The sequence below is a fragment of the Myxocyprinus asiaticus genome, chromosome 11 (genome assembly GCF_019703515.2).
Source record: "Myxocyprinus asiaticus isolate MX2 ecotype Aquarium Trade chromosome 11, UBuf_Myxa_2, whole genome shotgun sequence".
NCBI classification, from domain to species: domain Eukaryota; kingdom Metazoa; phylum Chordata; class Actinopteri; order Cypriniformes; family Catostomidae; genus Myxocyprinus; species Myxocyprinus asiaticus.
Genome location: NC_059354.1, coordinates 46,503,894 through 46,515,219, shown reverse-complemented (window position 1 = coordinate 46,515,219; position 11,326 = coordinate 46,503,894). Strand labels below are relative to the sequence as shown.

Sequence of the window (11,326 nt, the reverse complement as noted above, 5' to 3'; positions counted from 1 at the left end):
TAACACATCATAAGAAAGTGTTTCACCGCTGTTCAAATGCACTTTGGATCGCATCATTTATATGTATAAATGTTTTCCATCTGAAAGGACTAAATATTAAATGAAACAAATGACAATAAAATGCAAAGTAATCTCTACAGTAATCAAAATACTTTTTGAATGTAACTGTATTCTAATTACCAATGATTTAAATTGTAACTGTAGTGGAATACAGTTACTTATATTTTGTATTTTAAATACATAATCCCGTTACATGTATTCTGTTACTCCCCAACCCTGTATATATATATATATATATATATATATATATCACACACACACACACACACACACACACACACACACATATATATGTATATTTTATTTTTAGGAGTGCATGGTGAAGTGCTCATGGAAAATATGTTTTTAGATGTTTTTTGAAGACAGAGTGTGAGTCTGCTTCAAGGATGGAGTTGGGAAGGTCATTCCACCAACGAGGTACAGTGAAAACCGAAAGTCCGGGAAAGTGTTTTAGTGCCTCTTTTTGTTGGTACAACAAAGCGCAGCTCATTAGCCGACTGCAGGCTTCTGGTGATAACGTAGCTCTGCAGAAATGATTTTAGGTTTGATAAATAATAATATTTTGTCATCATTTAGACTCACACTGGTTGTTCCAAACCTTTGTGTCTTCATCTTCTCTGGAAACAAAAACAAGGTGTTTGGCAAAATGTTAGGGACTGACATCCTCATTCACCATTCACTTTAAAAAATGACAGACAAATGGAAGTGAAAGGTGACTGTGGTTAAAATTCTATCTAACATCTCCTTAATTGTGTTCATTGTGTCCAAGTCATACTGGTTTAGAACATGAGGGTGAATAAATTATATCATAATTTTCCTTTTTAAACCATCACTGAAACAGAGGGTATAAAAGATCAAATAGGCACATGATTCATGCATGCAAGGTGTTAATACTGTAATAATAATCCGATACGATTGGAAGTAAATTGTTACTCGCTACTCGAGTATCCTTTAATTTAATACTTTTTTACTCTTACTCAAATAATTGTTAACATTACTACTTCTACTTGAGAAATTAATTTTTAAAAGACTTAGTACTTTTACTTGAGTACAGTTTTTGGGTACTCTACCCACCTTTGGCTTGATTTTAGAGTTTCACAGCTCTCTGGCAAATTTTTGCAGCTTCCCATGATAACCATTTTAACATATTGGAATAAACAGAAATGTTTTATGTTAAGAGGAGTAGACCCATATTTAATAGTAGGCTGAATATGACTACTGAATGCGTAATAAACCATTGTTTGCATGTCATAAAATTTTATGTTTGTCATAGGTCACAAATCATTTGTCACAGGTACATAAAAATAACAAAGTGCTGGAGACTAAATATTTTACTATAGCTGTAGCCTTACCAGACCATCATAGATGGGATTGTTGCAGAACTAGCAAACAGTCTGGAAAGACAAACAGAGACTGATCCAAGAACATTAGAATTCACTGTGACAATTTAGTTAATAGACTTTTGATAAGAGCATTAACATGGGTAAAAACATTCAGCTCCCTTTAAACAGGAAATTTGTAAACTGATTAGATTTGACACGCCTAAACTTCCTTTGGCTTCTGTTGATTATACTTAGTAGTCATAAACCAGACAGCACGACACATAAAAATGTATCTATCACATCAGTGTACACAGAGAGATACTAATGCTGGTTTCTCCCAAATTATTTGGGTGGTTTAAAAAAAAAAAAGGGTGATAACCATTTGGAGGGAGACTTAACTCTACAGTTAGTGTCTGGGGCCTGTTTGCATACATATTGCTACACCGCTGTCTGGTTCTGCTCAGCAGGATAGAGCTTATCTCAGAGGTGTAGATGTAACAGCAGCAGGCATTTGGTTGTATAAATCTATAGTAGTCTTGTGTAAATCATTCCGACTCAAAGGATCCCAGATGCACGGGACATTCGAATGGTGCTGTTTCTCAGGGAAATAAATAATGTCAGACAACTTTACCATCTGTTGATTCCTCATGTAGTATTACATGCCGACCAATCAATCTAGTTCCGACTCTGAATTCTGACTGGATGAGTCACGTTCAATGCCACCTGAGACTGCACATTCGATATTAAAGGAGTCACTCAGAACTAAAAATTCAGTAATTATTAATTCACCCTCATGTCATTCCAAACCCGTATATTCCCGTAGATTGACCTTTTAGTATGTTCAGATTAAGAAGTCATACAGGTTTGGAACGACATGAGATGAGTAAATGATGATCATTTTCATTTTTGTTTGAACTATTCCTTTACGAGTTCATGTAATTTAAAACAATCTCTTCACTTTTTGCATTCAGAAGATCTGCTGAGCTTCAGTCCCAAGTCAGAATGTCCTAGCCATGGAGACCAAAAGGAGCATTTAATACAGATGACATCCTGGAGCTGACGATACCATTTACGAGGTTGTGGCAACAAACGGAAAAAGAAGAGTACTGCTTTAAGTCAAGTTTATCTGATTTTGATCTAGTTACCTTTCCAGTGAAAACGCATTTCTCCTGATCTGAGAACTAAAATAATCTAATCTCAAATTCTGATTTGTGGATGCACTTCTGATTTCATTGATGAAAACTCTGGCTTTCAGTATGAAAGGTCACAGCACAATAAATAGCCTGTATTAGCCCAGCTAGGGGATGATGTGTCTGCATTTTGGGCTTTACTCTGTGCAGAAGGACATATGATGCCCATAAAATCACAGGCAGGATGTTTGAGATATGAGGAATAAAAACAGTGAACTATTGCACCATTTGAGAGAAATGGGACCTGGGGGTCCTTATAAGACAGGTGGTCTTCTGTGACAAAGTTACAATTCTCAGTCAACTTTGTCTAACCTTTCATTAGTATTTTTTTTAATAACATGTTATTTTAATATTATATAATAATTACATATTATAAAATATAATAAAATATATAATACAATTTCATATTAATATAATATAATAATACAAATATAATACATAATATTAAAATATAATATTACTAATAATAATTCTACTAATAACACTAATATCATTAATATTAATAATAATACTACCAAATACATATAAATATACAAATGGTATATTTGTTGTATTTCCTTTAATTTATGCCTAAATAAATGTAAAAAAAAAAAAAAAATCATTATAAAACAGTTATTTTTAAAGTAAGTCTAACAAGGATCACTTTTGGGAATAATGCAATAACATCACAATACAAATAATTTTAATGGTCCCGAAAACAGGCTTAAATTTCTTTATGAAAAATGGCATCCTATAAATGGTACCATATAACACTTTCTTTATGCAAAATGTGTATACTGTATATATAGCATACAGATGGTGTAATATGATACCATTGTCAACAATGGCAAAATTGCAACTGGCTTGTCATGAACACAGCCGCTGTCCACTGTTGTTTATTTAATGAAACATCTCTTAAATATACTTTCACCTTTACATCAGGAGAAGCAGAGCCAGCATGGATTGCATTCTGAGAGTTGCACTGTAAGACATTTAATGAGTCAACTATTTAGAAATCATTTTGACTGGACTAAAACACTGGTGCAGCGTTTATATAATGCCCTTCTATAAAAACATATTTCATCTGTGCTTCACATTTATAAACACATAATTTACGCAGACAAAGGCAGAGGAGTAACTGTCCAAAGATTAGCTTTTTTCATCAACATCAATTGGCGGAAGTGTGACAGGCCAATACTTAAAATGTGGAGCCGAGGAGATGGGTATTTCCATCCAATATGTTGTACCCTTTTATACGTTTCCCATTATACTTGATTTATGAACCACTATATAGCCAATGATACCCAGCTTCTATGTAAGTTTGTTGGATGTTTTTGCCCGTTTTATTGTCCGCTGCAGAATTTTAGGTATCATATCAAGTCAAAGTTATGTGCCGAAGTTTAATAACTTAGGGTAAGGGAGTTTGCTCAAATCCCCAACCTGAAGTGTGAACAACAGTTTGCAAGCAAATTACAAGCACCCCTAATTAGACAATATTCATTTTCTGATGGAAAAGCTCATACTGAAAGCTACAGGGAAGGAAGAAAGTACAGGGTTTTGAAAATGCAAAATATGCACTCTTGAACATGCGACCTTATCTAGTTTCTATTTCAATCCTTTCAAAAAAGGTTTACCAAATACTTTCTTCTTTATATAAATGTACATTTGAATAATGATCAACACTGGAGTGTAGCTGCCAATGTTTGAAGTAACGTTACAGAAATATTGTCAAGGGACTCAACATTTTCCTAATTTAACATGCGAAACAAACCATTAAAAGGCAGCTCAGTTTGTCTTTGTTTCTCTTGTTTACAGTTAATATGCATTTTTTAGCTGTGACTTTGGCTCACACAGACAGAAACACACATTATGGAAGTGCATACATAAACAATTTTCAAAAGATTTTCTCCAGAGTCATAATGATGAATGCACTTTTAGTGGATTTGTCACTGGGAGGACCGTTTCTGGGAATCAGACCATATACACAATCATATCCTTAACTGTGTCATCATCCCACTGGTCAATTTTAAGTTCCCATATTTGTTCATTTATTTATAATTGCTTGCACTTTATGAAATTAAAGTATGCCTCATTGTAACTGCTGTATCACAGAGAGAATCGTTTTGACTGAGTTATACCGTACACTGTGACATATTGTAAGCTAATACGTTGTCCACTGAACTTCCCCTGCGTATGATGACTCTTACCCTCTAATGGATTTGATTATCAAATTCAACTGAAATGTCATTTTATTTGTCTCTGAATAGCCTGTGAATATGTTTAATGGAAAGAAGATATTTGCATGGGTATGCACAAATAAAATTTAAGCTATTCTTTGCTATAGAGATGGATGGATGGATGGATGGATAAAGTATTTTGTTCTTTTAAAATTCATAAAACAGGTAACACACAACAGAACTTACGACTAGAACAACTCGAGTCATATAGAGTCATTTACGCATTCAATTTATACATCCTAAAGCTCTTCTAAACCCACTTGTCAAAGCGTGATATCTCTGCTGTTCTGTCCTCTCCAGCGGTATCTCAGTTTCACCATCACCCTGCTGATGGGCTCGGTGTACTGCCTGTTAGCTAGTCCTAGTATGAGGGGAATGATGGCCATGCTCCCAATGCCCGTACAGGACATGATGATGTACAGGGAAGAGCTGGAAGAGCTCACCCCGCTCTGAAGCTTTGCCACAGACATGTGCTGGTAGACGATATACGGTACCCAGCAGACGAGGAATGTGAGCGACACGGCGGCCACACACTTGGCGTAGCGCAGGTTAAGCTGCTGTTCGTGGTCTGACTGTTGCTGCTGCAGACGGTCCACGGCACGTTGAAGTTTACAGATGTTGCGTAACTGCTTGTGTGCTATCCACAACACCCGGGTCGTCATGCCCACGATGGACAACATGGCCGGTAGCACCAGTCCGTACACTTCCAAGTAGATAAAGGCGACAGGAAAGACCTGCTTGTAGGAGCAAACCTCATCTTCTCCAGTGTCGTTGCGAGCTCCTGGAATGGAAGTCTCATTTAATTTGGAGGTCTTGTTGGCGTTGAGTTCCACCCAGTTATTCCAACCAAAAGCAGGGAGTGATGCATAAAGCAACGGTGGCAACCAGGCCATCAACAAAGCCAATGGAAAATACCGGTGTACCCAGAACTGGCTGTGGTGTAGCGGACTGACGATGCACAGGTATCGTTCGTAATGCACTATCACCAGATTGAAAAGGAATGACAGGAACAGGAAGTTAGGGAAGATGTACATTAGCAAGCATCGCTTGAAGTCCAGCCGCCGGTTGAGTCCCATGCGGGGAATGAAAGGCAGGGCGATGCCAGTGCATAGATCAGCCACTAGCAAACTAAAAAAGAAGTAGTTTGGGGTGTTGTGGAGCTGGCGGTTGCAGGCGATGCCCAGTATGATGAAGAGATTGGCTAGGATGATTATGGTAGAGAGTGGAACTGTGAGATAGAAGATTAAGTTCTCTCTGCTCAAGTTGTCATTTGGGTCCATGTTGGAGCTCAACCTGATGAGTGCTTGTTTTCTCCACTGGGCTAAACCAGACCTAAAAGACCTAAAAGTCAAAGGAATGGAATATGTTAGATCAGTGTTTCCTAATCTTGATCCTTAGGAGCTATTTTTTTATATATAAACAAACCTATAAAATACCTATCTTCTTGAATGGGGAAAGATCGAAATCTCTAAAACGATTGGTCAAGATTACGATCAAAGAACATATTTCAAATCAGCAGTAAAATCTTACAACAATGGTATCATAAATTGAGCTTTTTTACCTCAGATTACGCTAAAAAATTAAATTTTCACTGCTTGTATAGCAAATGTGCATGCAGGTCCTCGAGTTGATTGACAGGCGATGTCTGTATCTAAAAGCTGATTGGCTCTTTTACCTGTAAGGTGGGACCTTTCTACATCCGCTGACCACCGGCATTCTAATTTCTCCCATTCATTTTAATAGAAATGGCCAGACTCTGCTGGAAAGTCTTTGGTATGGGCACTATTCATGGTGTTTTTTTGGCCATTTTCAGAGTTTGACCGCCGTGGTCAGTGTTGTTCGGAAAAAAGCACCATGAAGAGTCTTCGAAATTCCTCCTTTTGTTGTAACATGAAAAAAACAACTATACAAGTTTGGGACAACTCGGGGGTATGTAAATAATGACAGGATTTTAAATTAATTGTGAACGATTCCAGTTTTTAGTCCGTTTGCATTTGAGCCTTCCAAACATCAAAAATTATTTGGTAAAGCTGGAATATCAGCCATTTCTTTATCATAATGTCTAATTATGAATCAAATGTACTCAGCTTCTTATGCTTGAAGCATTAAAGACACTGAACGCAGACAAAAGCCACAACCAAAGCAGGCTTTGTGATCAGTTTCACAGAGAGCATCTAAACCTTTGTCGCTGGTCTTAAAGGGGTAGTTTACCCAAAAATGAAAATTCTTTCATCATTTACTCACCATCATGCCATCCCAGATGTGTATGACTTTCTTTCTTCTACAGAACATAAATTATGATTTTTAGGAGAATATCTCAGCTCTGTAGGTCCATACAATCCAAGTGAGTGGGTGCCACAATTTTGATGTTCCAAAAAGCATATTAAAGTAATCCATATGACTCCAGTATTTTAATCCATATTTTCTGAAGCGATAAGATAGGTGTGGGTGAGAAACAGATAAATATTTAAGGCATTTTCCCCTTGAAATTCTTCTCGCTGCCCAGTAGGGGGCGTATGCATGAAGAATGTGAATCACCAACAACACAAGAAGAAGAATGTGAAAGTAATCTGTTTCCCACCCACACCTATCATATTGCTTTTGATGATATAGATTTAACCACTGGAGTCTTATGGATTACTTTTATGCTGACTTATGGGATGTTTGGAGCTCCAAAATTTTAGCACCCATTCACTTGCATTGTATGGCCCAAAAGAGCTGAGAAATTCTTCTAAAAATCTTCATGTGGGTTCTGCAGAAGAAAGAAAGTCATACACATACGGGATGGCATAAGGTGAGTAAATGATGGGAGAATTTTAATTATTGGGTGAACTATTCCTTTAATAAGCTAATGCAATGTTTAAATATTTATAAAGGTTCATGTGCCATTTGATGCTATGATTCAGCCATTGAAAATCAGCAAAAACAGTAAGGGTGTGATATAATCAGAACAAGCTGAAAACAATTATGGATATAAAAGTGATTGTTAAAGAGTGTCTGTAGCTTGGGTATAAGCTTTTACAGCATGTCATATGCATATCGCAGACATTTATGCATGAATTTTACAAATATACAGTTAGGTCCAAAATATTGAAAATGTAATGGAAGTTGTTTAATTTAAACCTGGTTATAAACAAAGTTTTAGGATTTTGAAACATTTTAAACAAAGACAAGTTATGACGTCAAATGAAGAAATATTTATGATTCTGCAGTATTTCTAGGTCACTCATCAAATGAAAGCAAATTTGTGCCATTGAGCATGTTAACTGCTTTGTACAAAAGGTCAGATTTAATTGATTCCTCTGAAACACTCTTTGGAATATTTTCAAATCATGCTGGCAAAACATGGATCATCAGGTATGCACAAACTTGTGGAGTCTGTTCCAGCATGAGTGCATGCTGCTGTCATGAAAGCAAAAGTGGGACATACCAAATACTAAGAAATTCATGCAAACTTTGATTATGCTGATAATATAATTTCTATTAATGAAAAAACTTACTGAATTAGCATACTGCAGAAATTGCATTTTCACTAGTGGTCATAGACTTTTGGACCCCATGGTACTTTAAATGCTCTTACTCATTTCAATAATTTGGTGAAAAAGAACACTCACCTTAAAAAGAAGGTTTCTCTTCATATAATAGACACACAAAATCCATATCCCAGCCATGAGTGAATCTGTGATTTCCCTTTAATATGAAAACTATGTGTTGCTCCTCTCCTCTTACCCTGAACAAAAGCATTTGCAGACTGAGAGCTGAGTGCTCCCACAAGCCAAAGAACTTAAAGTAGAGCAGGATGCTTCTTAAAGAGACAGTGACCTCATTCTGACTTAAGCAACGAAGCATCATAAGAGAAGTATTTCATCTCAGGAAGCCACAATTTGCACACAATTTATGGTTTAAATTTTAGTAGGCGGTGGGGGGAGGGGGCATGAGAAAATGTTAAGGTCAAGGTGAAAATCAAAAAAGTTATTTGTCCAATTTAAATCAAGTTTCATAGGTAGTTTGTACAGCTATTTTTAAGTACTCAGAGCCTTGGTAAAAAATATACTTTGAGCCATTATGGAAACTTGGAGACTACGTTTGTGACAATAACATTTTCTGTCCTGGTGTGACATTAAATGACCGATGTCTTCCATACTACTTAACCCTGTTCCACTTTTGTCCACTCAGGAAGACACATGTCCGAGTGTCCACTTCCCTTTGTCATCTCAAATCAGTATGTGCATGCACAATATGCAGAGGTGGGTAGTAAACATGCTACATTTACTTGAGTAACTTTAAAAAAAAAAAAAAAAAAAATACTATTATGAGTATGTTTTATAGTGGGTACTTTTCACTCTTCCTCAAGTAAATGTATGGTGAAATTTTTTTTACTTTTACTTCGTTACAATGGGTAGCGTTCCTGTCGTTACATTACTGGCTTTAATCTAATAAGTGTTAATAAATGCGTAATTTATTGAGATTTTTTAAATGGGACTCTTACGACAGCGGAACTTCACAGCTGCACGTTGTCACTCGAGTCACGTTCAACACTACAGCAGCAAGCACGCAAAACAAACATTTCTTCACTCCACACAATGCCTTCATTTTACACCAAGAAAAGGATATATTTCAAGATTAAAATTGCAGCTCCAACTTAAGAAAACACAGTGAAGTACGTTTTTAGAGATTGTGACAATGTGGGCTTGTCTGTTTCATGGTGATATTCATTTTCAGCGTGAATCTGTAACTATGGGCTCTTATGACCTCAGTTTATATGTTTACATTTTTATATCAGCACTGCAACATATCAGTGCCTACTGTATAAATCCTTGCAAACATCCGCGTTAAGTGCAAATGTTTTGCCCTGCCTATCACGATTGTGAGCATTTCTGCACATGCAAGGTTGCCAAATCTGAGAAGCATCCTTAAAGTGATAGTTCAGCCTTTAATTAATATTATATCATCATTTCCCCAACCTCATGTTCTTCCAACCCCTTGAAACTTTTTGTATTCTGTGGAACCCAAAAGATGTTAGACAGAATGTTAAGGACTGACAGTCTCAGTCACCATTCCCTTTCAAAATATGGAGGGAAGAAAAAAAAAAATGCAGTGAATGTAAATGATGATTAAGATCTCCTTAAAGGAATAATTTTCCCAAAATTGAAAATTCTCACATAATTTACTTACCCTCATGCCATCCTAGATGTGTGTTTTTTCTTCTTCTACTGAACACAAAGATTTTAAAAGAATATCACAGCTCTGTTAGTTTATATTACAATGCAAGTGAATGGGTGCCAAAACTTTGAAGCTCAGAAAGCACATAAAGGCAGCATTAAAGGAATTTAAATGACACTGGTTCAATCTATGTCTTCAGAAGGGACATGATAAATGTGGGTGACTTAATAGTAAAAAAGGGCTTTATATATTATAAAGTTATAGATATTTATCTGTTTCTCACCCACACTTATCATATTGCTCGTAGAGTCGTATGAATTACTTTTATGTTGCTTCTATGTGCTTTTTGGAGCTTCAAAGTTCTGGTAATCATTCACTTGCATTGTATGAACCAACAGAGCTGAGATTTTCTAAAAATCTTCATTTGTTTTATGCAGAAGAAAGAAAGTCACATCTGGGATGGCGTGAGTGTAAGAAAATTAGAGCATTTGAATTTTTGGGTGAACTATCCCTTTAATTTGATGCATGGAAGAATTCATATGGGTTTGGAACAACGTGGTGGTGAATGATGACAACTTCCATTATTTACAATAATATTAATAGTATTATTATTATTAATAATAATTCTGTAATGCATGTTAAATGTGTTTCATGTACTGAAATATAGGAGAGTAAACATCCATTACATTATGTGTGAAAGTAACTAGTTACTCACTACTTGATTATTCTTTTTATTGGATAATGTCTTACTCTTACTCAAGTAATTTTTAACATTATTACTTCTACTTGAGTAATTATTGTTTTATTTTTTTTTTTTAAGTAATTGTACTTACAAAAATTGTAAAGTTTTTGGCTACTCTACCCACCTCTGACAATGCACCCTTAATTACTTAATGATGATGTGTTTTTCCTTAAGTGGTGTGTATAAGTGTGTGTTTTAGTGTATTTTTGCTTGTGATTCATGCGTCCTTCACAAAGATGAAAACTTCCCGATTCCAGCCTTGCTGAAGCACCCCCAGATCATCACCGATCCTCCACCTGATCATCTAATGGTTAGACGGAGACCTGTAGAGTCCTTCGAGCAACAGTGTCTCGCACCCACTGTGAAATTTGGTGTAGGATCGGTGATGATCTGGGGGTGCTTCAGCAAGGCTGGAATCAGGAAGATTCGTCTTTGTTAAGGACGCATGAATCAAGCCACATACAAGGTTATCCAGGAAGAAAACTTGCTTCCTTCTGCTCTGACGATGATCCCCAACTCTGAAGATTTTCTAGCAGGACAATGCTCCATGCCACACAGCCAGGTCAATCAAGGTGTGGATGGAGGACCACCGGATCAAGACCCTGTCATGGCCAGCCCAATCTCCAGACCTGA

At 36.4% G+C, this 11,326-nt stretch overlaps 1 protein-coding gene across 1 annotated transcript; it reads right to left on the bottom strand.

Moving 5' to 3' along the window:
- Positions 1-3,528: 3,528 nt before the first annotated feature.
- Positions 3,529-8,583, bottom strand: gpbar1 (G protein-coupled bile acid receptor 1). The gene is made up of 2 exons (XM_051710925.1): positions 8,403-8,583; positions 3,529-6,129 (listed from the first exon to the last, which is right to left on the bottom strand). The coding sequence occupies exon 2, from the start codon at positions 6,066-6,068 to the stop codon at positions 5,052-5,054; it is 1,017 nt and encodes a 338-aa protein (XP_051566885.1). The 5' UTR covers positions 6,069-6,129; positions 8,403-8,583; the 3' UTR covers positions 3,529-5,051.
- Between the last annotated feature and the right edge of the window lie 2,743 nt (positions 8,584-11,326).

Coding starts and splice junctions, on each gene's coding strand:
- gpbar1 (XM_051710925.1), bottom strand. CDS start 6,068: ATGGACCCAAATGACAACTTGAGCAGAGAGAACTTAATCTTCTATCTC.